This window comes from Carex rostrata, chromosome 31, assembly GCF_964058835.1.
Source record: "Carex rostrata chromosome 31, lpCarRost1.2, whole genome shotgun sequence".
In the NCBI taxonomy this organism is placed as follows: domain Eukaryota; kingdom Viridiplantae; phylum Streptophyta; class Magnoliopsida; order Poales; family Cyperaceae; genus Carex; species Carex rostrata.
Window position 1 is genome coordinate 3430880 of NC_135948.1, and position 22501 is coordinate 3453380.

The 22501-nt window shown below is 35.6% G+C and overlaps 3 protein-coding genes across 5 annotated transcripts; 1 reads left to right on the plus strand and 2 right to left on the minus strand.

The window, feature by feature from the left end:
• Positions 1 to 548: 548 nt before the first annotated feature.
• LOC144547158 (uncharacterized) lies at positions 549 to 3506 on the minus strand. Its single transcript, XM_078295751.1, has 4 exons — positions 3270 to 3506; positions 2559 to 3011; positions 1655 to 2526; positions 549 to 1566 (listed from the first exon to the last, which is right to left on the minus strand). Exons 1-3 carry the CDS (start codon positions 3320 to 3322, stop codon positions 1893 to 1895), a joined length of 1140 nt encoding a protein of 379 aa, XP_078151877.1. The 5' UTR covers positions 3323 to 3506; the 3' UTR covers positions 549 to 1566; positions 1655 to 1892.
• Positions 3507 to 9048: 5542 nt separating this feature from the next.
• Positions 9049 to 21845, minus strand: LOC144547392 (phospholipid-transporting ATPase 1-like). 2 transcript variants are annotated; one of them, XM_078296023.1, is made up of 9 exons: positions 21326 to 21845; positions 20729 to 20873; positions 14062 to 14935; positions 13196 to 13502; positions 11822 to 12533; positions 11198 to 11321; positions 10862 to 11081; positions 9879 to 10337; positions 9049 to 9485 (listed from the first exon to the last, which is right to left on the minus strand). In XM_078296023.1, the coding sequence occupies exons 1-9, from the start codon at positions 21811 to 21813 to the stop codon at positions 9257 to 9259; spliced, it is 3558 nt and encodes a 1185-aa protein (XP_078152149.1). In that variant the 5' UTR covers positions 21814 to 21845; the 3' UTR covers positions 9049 to 9256. The 2 variants fall into 2 exon arrangements, with proteins under 2 accessions (XP_078152149.1, XP_078152150.1); XM_078296024.1 differs by lacking the exon at positions 9879 to 10337 and having other exon boundaries at positions 21326 to 21844.
• On the plus strand, positions 15479 to 17993 carry LOC144547471 (uncharacterized). Of its 2 annotated transcripts, XM_078296126.1 has the most exons (6): positions 15479 to 16226; positions 16308 to 16373; positions 16688 to 16752; positions 16955 to 17184; positions 17556 to 17646; positions 17739 to 17993. In XM_078296126.1, exons 2-5 carry the CDS (start codon positions 16325 to 16327, stop codon positions 17605 to 17607), a joined length of 396 nt encoding a protein of 131 aa, XP_078152252.1. In that variant the 5' UTR covers positions 15479 to 16226; positions 16308 to 16324; the 3' UTR covers positions 17608 to 17646; positions 17739 to 17993. The 2 variants fall into 2 exon arrangements, with proteins under 2 accessions (XP_078152252.1, XP_078152253.1); XM_078296127.1 differs by lacking the exon at positions 17556 to 17646.
• Positions 21846 to 22501: the final 656 nt, after the last annotated feature.

Sequence of the window (22501 nt, forward strand, 5' to 3'; positions counted from 1 at the left end):
TGGGGGAGATAAACAGACAACTTAACCCCACCGATTGTCATGTTCTCAGGATTGTCTCGACTTCTTATGCCTCTCTACACGAGGCGTCCAGGCTTGCCTCCAAATTTTATTTTATTTTGAGATAGATTGCAATAGTGTTTTGAAAAAAAACGACCGGTTCAGGATCGAATCGGACCAATCGTGGAATCGATCTGTACCGATCTAGACCGTGGTCAAAACTCAAACCAGTCCAGACTGAGGATAAAAGGGTCTTAGCATGGTTTTTGATGTATTTTTATACTAGATCTGAACTAATCCGAGTGGTTCTAAATCTGTGGACCGGATCATAACTGGACTAAATCCAGACCGGACCATGGTCCTTTGCAGTGGCATAGCCAGGATTTGAGTCAGGGGTGGGCAGAATAATTCAACAATAGATACAAAATTTTCAACAATTTATACAATGATATGATAAGTTCAACAATTCACCAAGAAATATGAAAGTTTCAAAAAAAAATCAACAATTCAACAATTCATCTATTGATCTAATAACTCCAACAATCCAACAATGCATACAGAATCTTCAAGCCAATGACATTGAAGCGAGCAATCCTCTACGATTCTTCATCTTTTGAAATCTTTGCATAATTTTCTCATTATCCACATGGCTAAACACATCCTTCTCAATATAAATAACCAAACAATCATTCATCCATTGATCTCCTATTTTATTCCTTAAGCGACTTTTCACCACATTCATTGCCGAAAATACCCTCTCAACACTTGCGGTAGCCACCGGCAATATCAAAGCCAATTTCACTAATTTGTAAGCCAAGGGATAAGCAGTGTGTTTATTCTTTTCCACCATCTTTTGAGAAAGTTCAACTAAGCCCCTTACCTCCAAAAAATCACTATCACTTTGCAAATCCATGTGGTAATTCATCAATTGATTTTCTAAGATAGTGAGCTCCCATTGATTGAAATCAGATGGATAAAATTGAGCTAATTGAAGCAATCTATCTTTGTTAAATGATGAAAAAGAATTATTCGGGTCTAAGCATGCAATACACCTAGAAGTTCAGTAGTTGTTTCTGTGAAACGACTATTAAGCTCTTGCAATTGCATATCAATAACTGTATAAAACATTTCAACACGATAATAATGCAAATTGGTTACATCTGTTGCTCGACGCCTTGACCTATGAGTGTGCATATCCTTCATATTTGGAATTTTAATATCATGTACAAAATGCACTTACTTCTTGGAATAATAATTCCCATCCACTATCCCTCATTTCTTGCAATCGATGCTTAGCAATTTCTACCATGCACATAACATTCACTATATCTTGATCTTTGCGTTGTAATAATTGGGACAAATCATAAGTGATGGCTAACGAATTTCTCATGACATGACAATTGAAAACAAACTCAAAAGATAGCATAGATTCTACCAAACCAGCAGCTTCTCCTCGTTGTTCGGGAAATGCTCCATCCCGTTCTACTTCCTCAATTACTTCTACAGTGGCTGAAAATAGTGTAATAATGCTATTGAGAGCCTTGAAATGAGAACTCCATCGAGTATCACCTACATGTGACAAAATAAGAGAATGAAAATAAGATAAAGCATCAAATTTGTAAAAAAAATGATTGTTAGTAAATGTAAAGAGTGTCACCTGCACGTGTAAGACTTGTTTCTTGATTTAAACCTCTCCCGCTTAGGGCCTCATAATGTGAAATAGCTTCCACCATTTCAATTCTCCGCTTCTCACGTAATCAATCACGCCTTTTACAAGATGCACAAGCAACATTGAGAATGCTAGAGACCATTTGGAATAGTAAGGCAACTTTGGAATGACTCTTGGTTACTGCAACGAGACATAGCTGAAGTTGATGGGCAAAGCAATGCACAAATTATGCGGTACTATTTTCCTTCATGATCAATGTCTTTAGACCATTGAACTCCACTCTCATATTACTAGCTCCATCGTAACCTTGACCACGCAATCTAGACAAAGATAAACCATTCTTACCTAATAAATCCTCAAGTGCCGCCTTCAAAGACAGTGAAGTAGTCTCATAAACATGAACAATACCTAGAAACCGTACAAAAACTGAACCTTTATTGTTCACAAAGCGAATTACAACTGCCATTTGTTCCTTAAATGAGACATCTCTTGACTTATCAACCAAGACAGCAAACAAATCATCGCCAAGCTCTGCAATTATCTCCTTGGTTGTCTCCTTTGCAGCAGCATTAACTATATCCTTTTGGGTATCAAGTGAAGTCAACCTTAGGTTTTGGGGAGCCTTGTCTAGAACCACCTTGTTTATAAATTCATTATGATCTCCTAAAAATCTCAAAATTTCAAGGAAATTTCCTTTGTTGCTAGAGCTTTCAAACTCGTCATGCCTATGGAATGCCAAACCTTGCTTCGCAAGAAATCGAGCACAACCTACAGAAGCATTCAATTGTACCCGATAATCCATCTTTTGCCTAACAGTTTGTTTCTCAAAGATCGTTTGGATGCATTGCCTCTGGTTCAACAAATCCAACTTTTTCTCCAAGCCTGATTGTGCCAGCTATTTGTATCACCAACATGTTCATCAAACCTTTTCTTATTTTTCCAATTTCTATAACCCTCTCCTATGAAGTTGGTCCTTCCACCTGATCCAAGGTTTTCTGGTCTAAAGAAATAACAACAAAGGCAAAATGCCGCATCTTTATCAATGCTATATTCCAACCAAGAGCCATACTGATCAGGTTTAAACCAATCTTTGTTAAATCTTCTCATTGTATCCCCTATATCTCTTTGGGGAAAATCATGGTTGTTAGGTTGACATGGGCCTTTTACTAGATAAAATCGACGAATTCTATCACGCTCATTTGGATTATATTGAGATATAAGTGGTCTTAGGGCAGGATCAGAGGGAGGTTCTTGTTCAATAATATCAACTTCATGTGATACTTGTGAAGGTGAATCAATTGGAGATTTAGATGTTCTCTTATTGTACTTGTCCATTTTTGATACTCTAATAGACGAAATTAAAGACAGGAAAAACAAAAATGTGAGAAAATAGTAGAACCTTAGTCTGATTTTCTACATATCTGAATTAGCTTCAATCCAATTTTTTAATTGTGCAGTAATGTAACAAATTACAAATCTAAATTACGATTAAAAACAACATCTAATCATAAAACACACCGTAACAACTCCTTTGTTTATTTTTTCTCTCTAGATTTTAACCAAATTAATCACCTCTACCGGGTCAGACAGAGAAATTAATCACCTCCTTTGTCGGGTCAGACAGAGAGATAAAGAGAGGCAGAGCTTCTTCGCCATTTGAGAGAGAGGGGGTAGGAACTGAGCCTCCGTGACCGTGGCTCTGCCAGTCCGCCTAGGTTTGTCTAATTGTCTCCGCCAAATTGCTAGAGCAGGGTTCGTCACTTCGTCTGATCGTCTCCGCCTAATCGCTTCTGGTCTTCTGGATCTCCGCTTCTTTGTTCTAGATTTCCCCAAATCGCTAGAGCAGGTCCAGCCGTCCAGTGGCTTTGGGAGTTTGGGTTGATGTTAATAATAAGATTTGGGCTTTGGGTTGCTTTGTGGGCTGCAGAGAGAGGCAACAAACAAATCAAAGGTGGGCATCATTTGAAACCACTGTATCCGATAAAAGAAAAATCAATTTCCAGGGGTGGGCAGTTGCCCACCCCTGCTCTGAATTGGTTCCGCTACTGGTCCTTTGCATGGGTTTGGACCATCCTCTTCAAATTTGGACCGTCTAAGGTGAACCGTGCGGATCCGTGAATCGGGAGATATTGGACCGGACCGGACTGGACCGTTTGCAAAACTAGATTGCAATTGTTAATTGTCAAATTAATTGATCGAAGGGTCAATCACAAAGAATCCTACGGAATGATCAACTGTGCAATTTAGCTAACCAGGCCATTAATTTAAATCGAATTTTTAAAAAACCATGAAAAATAGTTTCGAATCCAGCTTCAAATTAATCGTACGGAGATTCCTTTCCAATAACCTAATAAATAAAATGATGATGATCAATGAGAGGTACGCACCCCCTAGTACGCTCATTATTCGAGTTACTAATTTTACTACTTTCGTCTCATAGAAAAAGGCTAAAAAAGGAAAAAAAAACTGCATGGAGATACGCCACTTTGTTGATATCCATGAAAGAATTGCATGAAATAGCCGATTTTTTTAAAAATACCCATTAAAAAAATTAATTTAATAAAAATAACCAGATCTGAACAGAAATTTTAAAACTACCCAGATCGCGGATTTTTTCCGCGCTCCGGAATTTTTATTCCGGGCCGCGGAAAAAATTCGCGTCCCGAAAAAAAAAAAAAAAAAAAAAATTATTCCGAGCGCGGATATTATCCGCGGGCCGGATTTTAAATTTTTTTTTGGAGTTTGGAGGAAAAAAAATTATTTTTTTGGTCCAACTTTGCACCTCTGGTTAACATATCAAAACACCTTCAAAAATCATGAAAATTTACCGACATGCATTCTTGACTTCATAGAATAAGACTGTAAAGTTTCATACAAAATCTCAAAACAGATTGTGAGATATCGGCTCTCAAAAATTGCCTGAACTGCTGAAGGAGTGCTTCTGACCCCAACTTTGCACCTCTTATTAACATACCAAAACACCTTCAAAAATTATGAAAATTTACCGACATGCATTCTTGACTTCATAAAATAACACTGTGAAGTTTCATACAAAATCTCAAAACAAATCGTGAGCGGCTCTCAAAAATTGCCCGTACTGCTGAACGAGTGCTTCTGACCCCAAATTTGCACCTCTGATTAACATACCAAAACACCTTCAAAAATCATGAAAATTTACCGACATGCATTCTTGACTTCATAAAATAAGACTGTGAAGTTTCATACAAAAGCTCAAAACAGATCGTGAGATATCGGCTCTCAAAAATTGCCCGAACTGCTGAAGGAGTGCTTCTGAGCCCAAATTTGCACCCCTGATTAACATATCAAAGCACCTTCAAAAATCATGAAAATTTACCGACATGTATTCTTGATTTCATAGAACAATATTGTGAAGTTTGATACAAAATCTCAAAACAGACCGTGAGATAATGAAACATAATAAAACTGAAAACTCAAACATAATAAAACATATACTAAGAAAATAATAAAACTGAACATAACAAATCAAAACTCAAACATAACAAAACTGAACTCTCTCTGAAGGAGTGCTTCTGAACCCAAATTTGCATCTCTGATTAACATATCAAAACACCTTCAATCATGAAGCACTCCTTCAGCAATTCGAACAATTTTTGAGAGCCGATATCTCACGATCTGTTTTGAGATTTTGTATCAAACTTCACAATATTGTTCTATGAAATCAAGAATACATGTCGGTAAATTTTCATGATTTTTGAAGGTGCTTTGATATGTTAATCAGGGGTGCAAATTTGGGCTCAGAAGCACTCCTTCAGCAGTTCGGGTAATTTTTGAGAGCCGATATCTCACGATCTGTTTTGAGGTTTTGTATGAAACTTCACAGTCTTATTTTATAAAGTCAAGAATGCATGTCGGTAAATTTTCATGATTTTTGAAGGTGTTTTGGTATGTTAATCAGAGGTGCAAATTTGGGGTCAGAAGCACTCGTTTAGCAGTACGGGCAATTTTTGAGAGCCGATATCTCACGATCTGTTTTGAGCTTTTGTATGAAACTTCACAGTATTATTTTATAAAGTCAAAAATGAATGTCGGTAAATTTTCATGATTTTTGAAGGTGTTTTGGTATGTTAATAAGAGGTGCAAAGTTGGGGTCAGAAGCACTCCTTCAGCAGTTCGGGCAATTTTTGAGAGCCGATATCTCACAATCTGTTTTGAGATTTTGTATGAAACTTTACAGTCTTATTCTATGAAGTAAAGAATGCATGTCGGTAAATTTTCATAATTTTTAAAAGTGTTTTGATATGTTAACCAGAGGTGCAAATTTGGACCAAAAAAATAATTTTTTTCCTCCAAACTCTAAAAAAAAAAAAAAAAAAATTTAAAAATCCGGCCCGCGGATAATATCCGCGCTCGGAATAAAAAATTAATTTTTTTTTTTTTTTGGGGCGCGAATTTTTTCCGCGGCCCGGAATAAAAATTCCGGAGCGCGGAAAAAATCCGCGATCTGGGTAGTTTTAAAATTTCTGTTCAGATCTGGTTATGTTTATTAAATTAATTTTTTTAATGGGTATTTTTAAAAAAATCGGATCAAATAGTGCCCAATTGGTCGTGTGTGAAACCTGGTGTCTCATGTTTCCTTACTACATAACAAATAAATGAAATGATCCGAGAGCCCGAGTCAAAGTAAGTAGGGTTTAAGATGTCTCCTTTGGACATAGCGATATGACAGCAACGGACATGTTCATTTCGTTATAGTACAGATTACTGTTCTGTATCTTCGTATCTTGATATTGCTAGATAATTAACTAGCTAGTTAAGCTTTTACTTCTACCATAAAACACCTTATTTTTCTTAATTAATTAGAGTAGAACTAGGGTGTTCTTAAGCTCACCAAAGTGTTTGGTGAGCTTCACTCCAAAACCCATCAAATCAGTTTCAAATGACGAATCCGAACCGTTAGAAACCGCCTATCTTACGAGTGATGCGTTTACATGTGAAAATTTTAAACATTCGAATTAATTTAGTATAAAGTCAATATATCGGTAAAAATTAGAAGGTTAATAAATTAATTTTAGTGCATTCATTTTTTGAACGTTTTTTGACCACTTGACTTTATATTAAATTAATTCGAATGTTTAAAATTTTCATATGTAAACGCATCACTCGTAAGGTAGGCGGATTTCAACGGTTCGGATTCGACATTTGAAACTAATTTGATGAATTTTGGAGTTAAGCTCACCAAACATTTTGGTGAGCTTAAGAACACCCTAGTTCTACTCAATTAATTATATATGATGGGGAAATAAATTTGCAAGAAGAAAGGTAGTGCATGCATGCATTTTTAATATATACGAAATGTATGGCAACACCAATAATGCCAACTTCTACAGTTGTATTGTTCTTAAGCCAAGTTCTTATAGATAAGTTGGATAATGTATAAAAAATCGTATGTTCAAAATTCGACTTGTCAATTTTTTGGAGACATTAAAGTCGAAAGGTTTAAAACTCATCCTTTTTTTCTAAAAAAACAATTAGAATATCATTAATATCTATCTTTTATTCAGTTCATCCACAGAAAATTTACTACGATAGTATAATTAATTAACGACAAAATAGTCATTAGCCAACACTCCTTTACAACTTACCTTTTCTGTTTCCTTTTTTTTGCCTCAAAATAGGAGGGAAGACCAGAATAGAGAGGGATGACACAAGCTGTATTAAGTTACCAACTAAGCACGCATGTATTTCATAAAAAAAAAAAAAACACTTAGCACGCATACAAAATTTCATCAATATCCACAAGTAAATCATGACTTGTGCGATTTTATACCTAAATTTTGTACAAGACCTACGGGCCTTTTCATAAAAAATACAAATTTACGGGCCCAAAAGAAACTAGTGAGCCTTTATACCTAAAATTTGTTTTCTAGTTCGAACACATAACCAAGCCGAAAGCCCATTTTGCATTTCACTTCACTAGTTTCAAGACTAACTAAGGGCGTGTTCGGATGTCACGGGATTACGGAATGAGAATAGGAATGGGAATAGGAATTCACTTTTGAAAAAGTGGGAACCCACGGTTACGGAATGCACGGGATTAATTATGGGAATATGAGAAGATGAGTGTTCGTTTGTATCATGGGATTAATTGTGGGAAATCTTTATTTATTTTAAAATAAGTATATTTATTTAATTGTTTTAGTTTAGTTAAGTTATAAATGATTTTTTTATTTAATTATTATTTTTGAATAGTATAGAGTTCTGTTCTGTATTGATTTTAACCAATTAAGTAGTAATTAAATATAAAATTACAATGAAAAAAAAACTGTCATGCCACCATCTATTTATTTAGACCAATAATATATTGTCAGTTTAATATTTTAATGGGTTGTAAATTGTAACATTTGGTAAACATAAATTTTTTTTAAAATTATATTAATGAAATTAAATAAAATTGATTAAATTATAATATTAAAAAGATGAACTATTTCTAATAAAAAAACTAACTAGAATTGTATAAATATTAAGAAAAATAAACATTTATAAACAAACAAACAAACATTTAAAATATATAATTACAAAAATTAGAAAACAAACAAACATTTAAAAATATGTAATTACAAAAATTAGAAAACAAATAAATATGTAAAATATGTATTAAAAATTAATTACTAAAATGTATACAACTAAAATAAAAAATGTTTATAAATAGAAATAAGAACGGATCTACGTTTATATTTTATTATGATTTTTTATAATGATTTTATTTATAAATAATTATGATTTTTAATAATGATATTAAAATAATAACAAAAAACATTATATTTTTTACAGTGAGAATGTTCTTTTATAATTAGAAAATTAAATTATGTGAAAATATTTAATTGTTATAGTTTGTATTCATAATAACTTGTTTATATTCATAAATATAAACAATTCAATAAAGTCTAAATTTTGTAATTTTCTTAAATATATATATAATTAAGAAATGTTCAAAATAATTATTAAAGTTATTGACTTAACATAATATTTATTACAACTAAAAAAAATAGAGATGATATCACAACTTTTTTTTTGTATGCTCACATAGCAACCATGTTATCTAAAGAATAAAATAAATATCATCAAGTCATCATTGCCATGGATTAATATTGTCTAATGAAAAGAGAGAGAACAATAACGTTTGGGAAAAAAAAAATGCAATCCGATCAAATTTTTTTTTTCCCACCAAATAACAAAGAGTTGGGTTCAAAAATGGGAATAGAACTCAATCCCATCTCTGTAAAAATATGTAACCGAACGGTGCTTTGGAATTTTTTTCTACCGGCCTCAAAATCCTTTCAATTCCTATAGGTTTAGGTGCAGCCGAACACGCCCTAATAGTTTGAATAAACCCCCAAAAGAATGTTCATGAATTAGATACAGACATATTCTGGGCCCACAAAACCATCCATCAACCGCTGTGAATGTGATCAAGCCAGCAGACAACAACATATACCGGCCTTATATCAAACGAATCACGCTACATATATACACAAGGGACTATCAAAAAAAAAAAAAAAATGGTAAAACTAACCAAAAAAAAAAAAATTCCTATATAAACCTCCCTTTTCAGCTTATCAAGTTTTGATTCCGTGACAATGTTCTCATCTGAATTTCTGACCTTGGTGTGTGAATCAAATCTCCACTAAATTTTTCCATTTCCCTCCCAATCTGAATATCATCTGGCATAAAATATTCACCAAAAACCTTTACGACGAAGTGCGGGACCAGTGCAGCCACAGTAATTATTAGCAACAGTGCCCAAAACAAACCAGATCCCATCACATAATATATTGCCCTGACAAGTGAACATAATAAAAAAGCACTGTCAGTAAATTCTCAAGGGAAAAAAATGATAACCTTATTCACTAAATATATGCAAATATTCAAAAGAGCTTGCGGGTTTCCATTTGCTACTTGTATTGAAGAACCCTAAAAAAACTTGTAAACTACATTTGTCCTCTTAAACTCTAATTTTCAGGAAGTCCTAAATGTTATTTTGCAGGCAATTTAAACTCTAATGTTATTTTGTTTTCGGGTTTTGCATGTATCAATATTTTATCTGTTAATGTGATTTCCATTGACCTGGTAATGAGTCAGGTCAGGGTTAATTAATCAGCTGAGATGGTATTTTTCATGTGCAGGTCAACTTTCATGCAAAACCGAAAGAGGAATGACGAACTTAACTCACCCGTAACCCGGCAAGAGCCATATAGAATCAAGCACAACCACACAAATAGCTGTAGCAGCAATTGTGCCCCAGATAAATGCATGCGTGACCCAGTTCCATCTCACCACATCCAATGCCAGGTGGCAATTCACCACTATAACTGCTGCCACTGTCCATATGTCCCCCAAGCTTGACACATCAATAGTGCTACGCCTATACACAAAGTAGGGGATGTAGAAGATCACAAGACTCTGCCACACAGACTCCATCATGAAAAAGACAAAGAGCTTCTTGTTGTATCTCTCCTCCCTCTGACCAGATCCGTACAATTTGGGGTACTTTAACAGGGTACGTCTGCTGAGGTCCTTGTCAAATATGGCAACTATTATGGTGGGGAGAGCAGTGTATAGAACAGAGTACAGCACACTGCTCCATTCACTAACAGCTGCTGTCAGAGTATAGGCAGTGTATAGTACATACCTGTCATTATTACACATGAGGTACATATCAGTTAGGAACTTGATAAAAAAGGAAATTTGATGTCTGCCCTACTGAAAGTGAAAATAACATATTGAAGTTTGAAAAACAAATGGAGTACTTCATAGCCATACAGATAACATGAAAAACAGAAAAAGAGAGAGATAGACAGGAAGAACTCTCAATTCCCACCATTTGTCTACAGAAAAGGATAAGGGAGGAGGGATATTTTGGGAATGTTTGACCGACATGAGAAGGGGTAGCTTGGGTATATGTCCACTCACAAATTGCATATACTGCTCCTCTAGTCTTCTTCAGAAATCACCCAAAATACCCTCTTTGTTCCAATATTTATAAAGAAAAAACTGATGAGGACAAGGGAGTACAAAAAAATTTAAATTTTGTAGTTTTTTCTCCAGTAAACATGAAATTTCTACTTGTAAAGTGATATATTGATTTTGCTGGGGAGCACAGCATATGGACCCACTCAAGACAGAAACAAAAATAGGTTAATCCATAATACATACCAGAAAAGCACAAAGACAAAGGCTGCACTCTTGTAAAAATTGTACAAGATCATGTATCCCATCCGCTGGTAATTCCAGTGACCATGTACCAGAAGAAGTGTAACCAAAAATCTGAACTGCCCCATCGAAAAATCAGAGGCCATGACAGCCTGTCTCCCCTCCTGGCCGCTGATGCCAATGCCAACATCAGCCTTTTGTATCATCGACACATCATTAGCACCTGCGTCAATAACACATCTACTCAGTATGCTCAGTCTAATAATACAACTGCACAACAGAGATTGCAAAAAAATAAAAAGTAAATCTAATGATGTATATAAACACACATAAACGCACCATCTCCAATAGCAAGTGTCATATCATCTGTCTGGTGCTTTATTAGTGCAACTATACCGGCCTTCTGAAGTGGAGCCACACGACAGCACAATACAACATTGCATGCAGTTGCCACTTTAAAAAGCTATATAAAAAAAATTATATTTCAGTAATCAGCACGATCAGTCGGATTCAAAAACTAATCTCTTTCTAGCTGCAAAAGACTCCCACAGAAGAGAAAAAAGGAAAAAAGACCAACTTGTAAATTGACAAGCGATATTTAAACAAAAAGTCATTTTTATCTTGGGAGCTATATTTTATTTTACAAATTCACCTTCTAATTTTCTGTAACATTGGTCATATTACTTCATATATTTTGAGGAAGATATTACTTAATATATTAGGGTTAAAGTTTCTGAAAAGCTAGCAGAAGGAATTGCTAAACAGGGTGAAGAAATTACAAACAGAAAAATTCAATTGAGAATATAACCATCCTTATGGGCACTATTGATTTTAGACATGGACATACTTGATATTTTTTAACTCCGGTGATCAAGTTATTGGTGGTTTTTTTAGCAAATACAGCCTATCTTTTTTTTTCCAAATCACCTTTGAAATTTAACAAAAGCCAAACTACATAATCACCTGTTCCTCTAACTGGGTGTCAAGGATGTTCACAAGGCTATTTCCGTCAATGACCAAAGCAAAAGAGACCACTCTGGGGGACTCCACCACTGACACGGCATTCCCACATGGAGGAGAAATCACTCTCAGATTACTCGTCAGTGCAACAGCATCTTCTAGACTCTTCTTACACTCCTCCATTGTATTGTGATTTATCACTATCTGAGTCATCTCATTGGTCAACAGCTTGCATGAATAGCCAATAGAAATAGCTGTCTCCTGTTTGTCCCCAGTTAAGACCCAGACCTTCATCCCAGCTTGCCGCAATGACTCAATTGCCTCTGGAACTCCCTCTTGCAACTTGTCTTCAATGCCAGATGCACCCAGAATTCTCACATTGGATTCTATCTGGGCTGCCACGGCCTGTAGCAGATTTCCCCTGCCGAAAACAGCTGTGCTGGCATGCTCATAGGCTGATTGCCACTCATCAAAGTCAGCCTGGCTCAGGTCCCGCATGCCAATAACTAGAGTTCGAAGGCCGAGGGACGAGTAACTATGGAGGTGCAACTCAGTGAGGCGGGTCACTTCCGGGTCAAGGGCCCTGTTGATTATGCTGAACATGGAGCTGTCAGCACCTTTTACGAATAGCTTAACAGTTTTGTCAGGACAGCCAACTATGACCGACATTCTCTTTCGGTCACTGTCAAATTCATGTAGACCCAACAAATCAAACCTGCAATAATGCATAGATTTAGTAAGTCTTTTATTCATAGAATTAACTTATGTATTTAGGTTCTGAGATTCAAGTCTTGGAAAAAAATGCAGTTAAAAACCCACAATGGTGAAATCATCATATCTGTATTCACTGGTGATTCTGGTACCAAATAAACAACCCATATTCTGAATTTAGTAGTCCTACACTTTAATTATTTCTCTCTGTTTTTGTATTTCTTCTCTTTTTTTTTATATCACATCCTCATGGTTTTATACCATAAGGTCCATAACAATATGCTAAAGGACATTCTAGATTTAAATGTTTACCATTTACAAAGCTGTGCACAGAATCTCAGATCAAATTTCAGACAATTTTGGTGAAAACCCTACAAAAACATCTTGGTATCACTACTGTAACTATCATATACCATACTGGCACATGTCCATACCAGTAAAACAGTTAGTTTTTCGTTTGCCAGTATCCATGAAGGCTGGTACTAATAAAAAATGAACTCCAAAATGTTTCTTTATTTATTAAATTCATTTTATCCCTTTTTCTTTTCCATTTTTGTCTTGTAGTTGTGCCTTGAATAAGCTAATGAGTGGGGTTATCTTCTGGAACTCTTATCACAATCCTATATTAAAAGAAAAAGAAAAAATACATAACAATGCAACACATACCTCTGTCTCTCCCCAAGAACATCAATCACGGCATGACCTGACGATCTTTCAACCAAAACAAAACCATAAGCTGCAGCAGCATATACCAAGGCCTGTTCGTCAGGTGATTCCCCTTGGTAATCGATCAGCTTCTGCTTCGGATCCAATGTGTTGAGAACCATAGGCACGATCGTGTTACATGTGGCAAGTGCCAAGAAGAACTCATACGCGGACTTCCCTTCCTCCGTGGCCCCACCATCTCTCAGGAGTCTGACGAGGTCTGAGTCCGTATTTACAGGCATCTTTGGCCTCCACAACTGGTCTCCCACTGTTACCGCAAAAGCGTAACTGTGTGTTTGTTTTAACATACATTTAGGGAAACACACTCACACGCACAAACATACTCAGCATGGTCATCTAACTTATGGTGAGTTCATGTTGTGCTTAATTTGTTTTTCAGCGCATCATAAATGAAATGTGTTCTTCTTATAATTGGCCTATATATAAAATGTAAAACTGCAAAAGGCCCTGTACTAGGTGTAAATTGCAAAGAGCATCTCAATTCTTACAAGATTTCAAAAGAAAGTTCTTGGTTACTTGGCATTAGCTGCGTTATATTAAATTAAACCTAACCCTATTCTGAACATATCGTGTTCACAAATCAAACCATTATTAGATTAAATCAAACTGCAGATCACATTTCAATTTAATAATATACAAACATAAATGTTTCTTTGGAATTTCATCAAGCCTCAGTTCAAGATATCAGCATGGACCTGCTTTTTATATTCCTCAATAATAAATAGAACGGCCTATCAACAATTTCTTAGGGGCTTTTGCAACTTTCAGAATTAAACCAAAAAGAAAGAAAAGAATGAAAACCTTACCAACAACAGAATAGCCTGCATCTACTCCATACAAAGAACCCGTACTGGCACTATAATCAACCCCACGAATAGTTGCACACTGAAACTCCATCTTATTCTCTGTCAGTGTGCCAGTTTTATCAGAAAAAACATACTTTATCTGTCCCAAATCCTCATTTATATTTAGAGCTCTGCAGTTGAAACTCGACTTTGAGCTCTCATCATACAAATTCGAATCCCTCGCCATGAAATAAGCCTGCCCCAACCGAACCAGCTCCATGGAAATATAAAGAGAAATCGGTATCATGATCTGAAACACTATCACTGCCATGAGAAATATTATAAACACTGTCATGGCAACCCCGTAGTAGTTATAGTTCTTTGTAACCCCAGTCGAGTAATCCTTTAGCCTAAAATATTGCATATCAGTTAATTCACTTTTGTGGACCACCAACCAAATGCCATTTAATATTGACACAACCAGGCACAAAGTAACCAGCATAGCTGAGAGTATAAGAGTCTCTCCATTCATGCGTGATTCTAGTCTACTCCTTTTCGATGGGGCGCCGGAACTGTTTAACATAACCTTCGTCTCCTTCCCAGCATACACCACCACCCCCACAGCCCAAGCTGTGTTCTTCAATTCACAGCCGCGAAGGACTATATTGGCCGGGCCGAGTGAGACCTGTTTACCGTTTATTTCTAAATTCGCATGAAAACCATAGATGTTTCTATTTGGCCTCTCGCACCGGATGACACCATCAACCGTTCCATTCTGGGGCATTTTGGACAAGGTTTCCTGTCTAGCGTACCGGGTTTTCAAATTGGTTTCGCCATCTAGATTTATTGTTTGCACATATGCTACACCGGTTGGGTCTGATGTGGCCAGAAGCACCTGGAAATTATAGTTTATGAATGTAAGAGCAGATAACGGACACACCAATAATAACAAGAAGAAAATCGCAATGGTATTAAATTTGAAAAAAGATAAATTCACTTCAAAAGGTATATGAAGTATTTATTTCAAACAAGTACCATGGCATAAGAAAGAAAGAAAGAAGGTATGCTGATTTCTGATTCCAAAAAGATATCTATCTTATGTATTAATTTTGAATCGATGGGTACTATTATCTACAGTGTCAAACAATAGTGAGACTTAGAGGTAGGTCCACTGTCAGCTCCAATTTTCTTTTATCCTCCGTTCTTACTCGGGTTCTGGAAAGTTCACGCAAGAACTTTTTCCCTGTTCGCTTCTCCTCCCTTCTTGCACTTTCTCCTCAAAAAAAAAAAAAAAAAGCTTCGCTCCTTCCGTTGCCTCCATCATCTGTCGACGACCCCGTTCGCCTCACCTGCTTGCGTGCTCGTCTCAACTGCTATCGCGCACCGCACGCCTCACCTGCTGGCCTGCTGACGTTTCCTCCCTCCCATCGTTTCAGTAATGAGGGGCTAGACTCATGAGAATGTGAAAACATGTAGTTTGCTTCTGATTGATCAAAGCTTTTCTATTTTAGTAAACATATTTCTACAATAGATACTTTCTAATTTAATTAATTTCCTAAAATATTTTCTTTACCAACTAAAATCTCTCATCCCCAGTAATCAAGATGTTTCTTGAGACCCAAAAACAAGAGCAATAATTATAAGTACCTTTTTTATAATCTGTGAATGGATGTTATTTACATATGAAATAGATATGCATTTCACAAGTGGGGATCTGTGTTGGGGAGGACCAATACATAAAAATTGTAATACTTGAAGTAAATAAAATCTTTGACAAACCAGGAATTGTAGTTTGTACAATATACAGTATACTGCTGATGATTGGGTCCCACGGCCAGAGCGCTCTTCTCCACACTCTCTGTTCGCTTTTAAAAATTTTGATTTCCCTCACATTCTCTCTTTTCTCCATCTCCTAAACACTCTCAGTTCTCTCTGTACCAAGATTTCCGACTACTGCCAGCTCGAAGTATGATTTCAAACTGCTTTCACTTACTTTTTTCGCTTATTAAGATTTTTTTTTTCCTGCTAATGCTGCTCAGAAGCACTTGATTTTAGGTTATAGAAATGAGGATGAGAAACATCACGAAGCAATAGCAGCGAAGGATACCTTAGCTTAGTGGCCACCACTTGAAACTTCAGCCTGAATAATAAGCTGGGCGAAGGTATTCAAGGAAATAGGGTAATATGTAACTTAATTAATTCACTATAAATAGTTTGCATGATAACAATTTGAGACTATTTTAAATTGAAATTTTAATTGAATTTAGGGGTGATTGCTGGATGGATGGGAGTTGTCAGTGAAGATCATTTCCTTACAAAGACTGCACGTTTGGGTAATCTATACTGGAAATGAAATGAGTAATTTCAATTGTAATCAAGCACTAATATGCATACTTATTTACTGATATTTTGGAATTTCAGCTTTTGGTACTGTTTTCAAAACACTTGAATTACACTTGGATTATGCATCATTAACAAATGAGCAAAGGTTAGAAATTGAAAAAAAGTGGTAAATGCTAACTTATTTGCAAATTATTCATACTTCTGTAGATGGATATATAGCTTGACAACTTCAAATTATTGGTACTTTTGCAAGCTAATTGTGGTTCATTGATTACTTGAGTAAGTTGATCATGTGTTTGTGCAGATTGGAAGATGAGGTCGTTGTTGGAGAATTGTAAAAAACATATGCTGCAATTTGACAGCAAAGAGGTAGACTATCTGCTAGAGATTTAAGCCATTGTTATTTATCAATTGTTGCCATTTATTAATGATTTAACTATTGTTCTTTTCCATATTAATTTTTTTTATGGCCAAAAATTTTCATTAAAAAATGTTTATTTACAAGGACTTAAAGGATTAACACCTCAGTCTACTATTTACATGTAATAAATTACATCATGATTACTCTAAGGTGATATCGTCGCTAAGCATAACTCAGCCACAATGTGACATCCATCGTTGCCTCATAAATGAGCCGATGCACCGGTTTTTGTTCGTCCGAAAAGAAACGTCTATTTCTTTCCTGCCAAAGAGCCCATGCTCCTGCTGCCCAAGCTGCACTTCATTCTCTTTTGGCGTTCTTTTCCATATTATGAAGGACAAGATAGAAAAACACACCCGGGACATAGCTATTACTTCAAGGTATAATTTTCTTCTAAAAATTGATTTGCCCAAGTTTATGTAAATGGGCAATTAGTCTTTCTTTACAAGTTTCGATTGTTTTTAGTTGATATTATGTTCTGAAATGATATTAGAGTTTACATCAAATTAATTATTTTTCTGGTATGCCACGTAAAGTCATGCTGCTATTAGTTTTTGGTGCACAACATGATCTGTTAGACTTTTAAAGGGTAGAGATATTTTTGTGGGTTTATCTAACATCATAAACCCTTTTTCTGAATTTATTCAATAAAAAGGGATTCATAAAAGTTTGTAATTCACAAAATAGGTTGGCCAGATTCTAAAATATTAAAACATGTGTCTGGCTGGGCAGTGTTAATGCTATATTACAGGGGTTTGTGCGGATTGGAAGATGCATGGGGAGTTGTTGTTGGAAAATTGTAAAATCATATGTTGCACTGGAGCACTTTTGACAGCAAAGAGGTAGAAATATCCGTTGGAAATTTACATTCATTGTTGTTTATCAATTGCCACTGCTTATATATTAAGACCTTAGCTACTGTTCTTTTTTGCAGATTTTGAATGAGAGGATAGAAAGACAGGCTAATAGCTTACTACTTCAAGGTATAAATATTCTGCTATTAAAAATGATTTGCTAAAACTCTTATCATTGCATATTTAATACTACCCCATCTCTATTGGAATGTTGTGTGCATAAAAAAAAATCCATTAAACAAAAGAACTGAATGAAACAAAAATTAACAGCAATCCAATCAACATACATAACTATTTTGTTCATTTTTGCAGTGGTGAAGACATCAAGGCAAAAAAAAGAAGGGTTAATTTTTCATATGCCCTAGAATAGTTCTTCAATTTCTTATTTACCCCTCAACTCTTTATTAATCTATAGACTAATGTTAACTATAATCTATTGTAAAGTTTTTGTTGCAATCAGATGAAGACATGATTATAAGATGGTTCGAAAAATCGGCCGGAATCGGACGGGACCGGACCGAGTTTTACCCGAGTCTGGCGCTTGTGCGAGTTTCTCAGCAAAACTCGGATGAATAGTGCTTAACTCGGCCGATTTTTCCGATTTTTGGTCAGAGTCAGGCCGAAATAGACCGATTCAGGCGGAGTCTGTTAAGTAATCGCAAGATTGAAGAAGGAATTTTGTTAGAAGGTTATCTAGGTTTTTGATTTGGGACTAAAAGTCGCAGGAATTTTGGAGAAGAAAGACGCATTGCTTGCGAAAGGAGATGGTTTATCTGCGTAGACTCGTTTCACTATGTTATTGCCTGACAATTTTAAATATGGTTCATGGTTCAAGCTACACCATGTTCGCCTAGATAAACTGAACACATTTAATTTGTCTTTTACATGTCCATTTGGAACTGCTGTTTTTAAATGCTCTCAATGTAGCGGGTCAACTTTATATACTTTTTCTAATTGCCACATTACTGGTCACAGAAAAAAAAAGCACGTACAAAATAATATAAACTAGTGGATTCTTACACATCTGTCCATTCTGCTTCGTCTTTTTTCTTCTAAATGTCATGTTCATCTCCTTATATTAGATTTTTTTTTTTAAATAGAATTGCATTGAAATAATTTAATAGAACAAGCCCAGACTGTTGGAATTTTCGAAAACTAGCCTCCACCGATCCCTAGGATCGGTGGAGCAAAAAAAACACATCCTACACCGATCCCTAGGATCAGTGCAGCCCATTTATCACTCCACCATTCCCTTGCCGCAGAATGTCACAGAAAATCAGAAAATCAAAACAAAATAGCCCTCCACCGATCCTGTGGATCGGTGTAGATTTTTTTTTTTTTTTTTTAAACAGAAATTTCTAATTTTTTTATTAAAATATTAGAAATGTTTAATATATTTCTTTGAAAATAGATGAAATACAATATAATTTGATTTATTAGAAAGACTGCAACAAATAACCCGGATCAATATTTTTCAGGCCGGATTTTTCGCGGTTGTAAGAAAAATTAATATATTTCTTTATGTGTTATTGGAAAAAAAATAAAAATGCTTAGATTCTGAGTTATTGATCCCGGTTCAAAAGTCACTTCTATGTAATCCAGAAAATATTGTGATCTTTCTAGGACATTTAATTTATAAAAAGTTGTATCTATTTTTGAAAAAAAACAAAAACTTTAATTTATTTAATGATTATTTTTCAAAAAGAATTCTCAAAATAGAAACAATTTTTTATTAATTAAATGTACTAGATGGATCACAATATTTTCTAGATTACCTAGAAGTGACTTTTGAACCGGGATCAATAACTCAGAATCTAAGCATTTTTATTTTTTTCCAATAACACATAAAAAAATATATTAATTTTTCTTACAGCCGCGAAAAATCCGGCCTGAAAAATATTGATCCGGGTTATTTGTTGCAGTCTTTCTAATAAATCAAATTATATTGTATTTCATCTATTTTCAAAGAAATATATTCAACATTTCTAATATTTTAATAAAAAAAATAAAAAAATTAGAAATTTCTGTTTAAAAAAAAAAAAAAAAAAACCTACACCGATCCACAGGATCGGTGGAGGGGTATTTTGTTTTGATTTTCTGATTTTCTGTGACATTCTGCGGCAAGGGAATGGTGAAGTGATAAATGGGCTGCACTGATCCTAGGGATCGGTGTAGGATGTGCTTTTTTTGCTCCACCGATCCTAGGGATCGGTGGAGGCTAGTTTTCGAAAATTCCAACAGGCTGGGCTTGTTCTATTAAATTATTTCAATGCAATTCTATTTTAAAAAAAAAATCCTTATATTATGTACGTTATTAATTATTGTAATGTTTTATTATCTATGTAATATGCAATTAATTCTGCATGACTATTTTCACTATTTATGTACGCTTTTATTTTAATTTATTGTTCTAGTTGATTATATAAATGGAATTATTTTAGCATATTTGAATAAATTATTATTTTTATTTTTCTTATATTTTTATACTGTGTGACTATTCATATATTATCTGATTAGCTTTGAATGTTTATATTTCATTTTATTAGTGGATTATATTAATGTAAAAAGTGATCTTAACATCATTTTTAAACTAATTATTTTATTACATTTTTTTCTTATTTTTTAATACAAAATAAGCTTTTTTGTGAATAAATCCGAGTTTCTGAGTTGACTCAGCAGATTCCAACCGATTCTTTCGATTCCAAGTTAATAATCAACTACCCGATTCCGATTTTCAGAACCATGATTATAAGTGGCACAATGTTTGTAATATATCTATGCAACTTATGAATATGGATTGTACGTATCTTCTATATGTATGAATATGGATTGTACGTATCTTCTATATGTATGTATGTGTGTGTGTATATATATATATAAACTTTCTTCATACACTTCTTCATGCGTCGAAAACATTTGCCGAAGCAACGCGAGGCTTCCGCCTAATATCTGTATGTAAGTGAAGCAGAACTTGGGCAGACAAAATACATTTCACTTATCAAGATTTGCCCGTAATATGGTAACTATGGGAAATAATAACAAGGTAAGAATTTTAGGAAATTAGCCATACCATATCTGCAGGAAGAGTCTCACTAGATGAAACACGAATAACCTCCCCTACTTTGAGATCCCTCCATCTTTTCGGGACAAACTGACCTGACTCGTTAAGAGTGTGAACTGTCCGGTTGTTTTCCAGGCGATCCGACCTATGCCGCCTGAAAATTAAGGACGTGAATAATAGCCTTAACTAACCCAACACGCAGGTGCCCTAACCCATCCCAACTCAACCAAAACCATCTTCGGTCAGGTTGGGTCACCCCGAAACCGAACTAATACAACCAGTCAGGTTGAATCACATGCAGAGGCGAATCTAGTCTATATTAATGGGGTCAATTCATTTTCAAATTTTTTATACTTGGACCTTATTTTTAATATAGTTTAAGGTAAAATATTATTAATAGTGTGAAATTAATCCCCATTCGTAGTAGAAAAGTTTTCTATGCTTGACCCTCATAATTTGAAAGTCGGGTTACGCCCATGATCACATGTAGTTTAATTTTTATGATTAGTTCTCTTGAACAGTCACTTCTTACAATTCTTTCAAATCAAAGAGTGAACCAAATAAAACTAAAGAAAATAGATCTCTCCATTCCAACAGAACCCTTACCTGAAATCCTCATATGCATCCTTCAAAGCTGTAACCAACAAGACAAATGCCAGGGGGAGCAGAGAAGCCCCTCGACCGAAAACCGCAAGTTGCGGCAACTGGTTTAGCACCGCAATTGCAAGAAAGTACACATAAGCAAGCCGGTGGAATTGCTCAAAGAGGTTTCTGGGTAAAAATGTGAGGATTGAGTACTTGGCAGTGCGGATTGAGTTTCCCGCAAACCCAGCCCGATCGTTAGTCCTTCTTAGGTCGTTTAAATAGATGATTTGGGCATCAATGTCAGCAAGTTCTTGCTCTCGGGTCGAGACAGCACGCCGGTCTGATGTGCCGGTTAACGGACGCCTAAACAGGTCAGGTGGGTCCAGGGAGAACGAACGGGTTGGCCGGTGTGACGGGGAGGTTGGGTCGAGGCGAATTGGAGGCTCTGGTATTGGACCCGGCAAGTCAGAGAATGAAGGCAGGTCAAGCAACGGCCTTTCGGAGGCCATGTGTAGAGTGGGAGGCTAAAGAGGCTGAATTGAGTTCATGTGCGGGTTTGAATTAAGGTGAAATGTAGCGACCCCAAGCCCAATTAGAAAGAAGAACATAATTTTATTGAACTGGTAAACGAAGTACAACGGAACAGCAAAGTAAATAACAAGGAAATTGATAAAATCAGATCAATAGATTCATAATTCTATTCCCTATTTATAGGCGAAACTATAAGAGTTGGAATCACTCAAATCCGTTGATCGAATTTCTCAAATGAATCCTCGTTTGCCATCTGGAGCTTGCGTGGAGAAAGACAGCTGAGTTGTCTTAACGATTCACCTACTGGATTCGGTCTTGCAGTGTCCATTTCGCTCGTCTCCAGTACCGACACTGAGGGCCCCTCATCACATTGGCTCGGCTCTTTAATGGGTGCTTCAACGGTCAACAGTCACATTGGCTGTGAGCAAGGCTAAAAACTCATTTTCATAAGTAGACAAAAGTTGATTCTTTGATCCTAGCTTCTTACTCAAATATGCAAGTGGTCTTTTATTTTGAATTAACACAACACCAATTCCATTCATGCTAGCATCAGTCTCTAAAATAAACTATTAAGTAAAGTCAGGCAAAGCTAATACTGGTGCTTCAGTCATAGCTATCTTGAGTTTGTCAAATGCAACCTGTGCTTCTTCATTCCATTTAAACCCA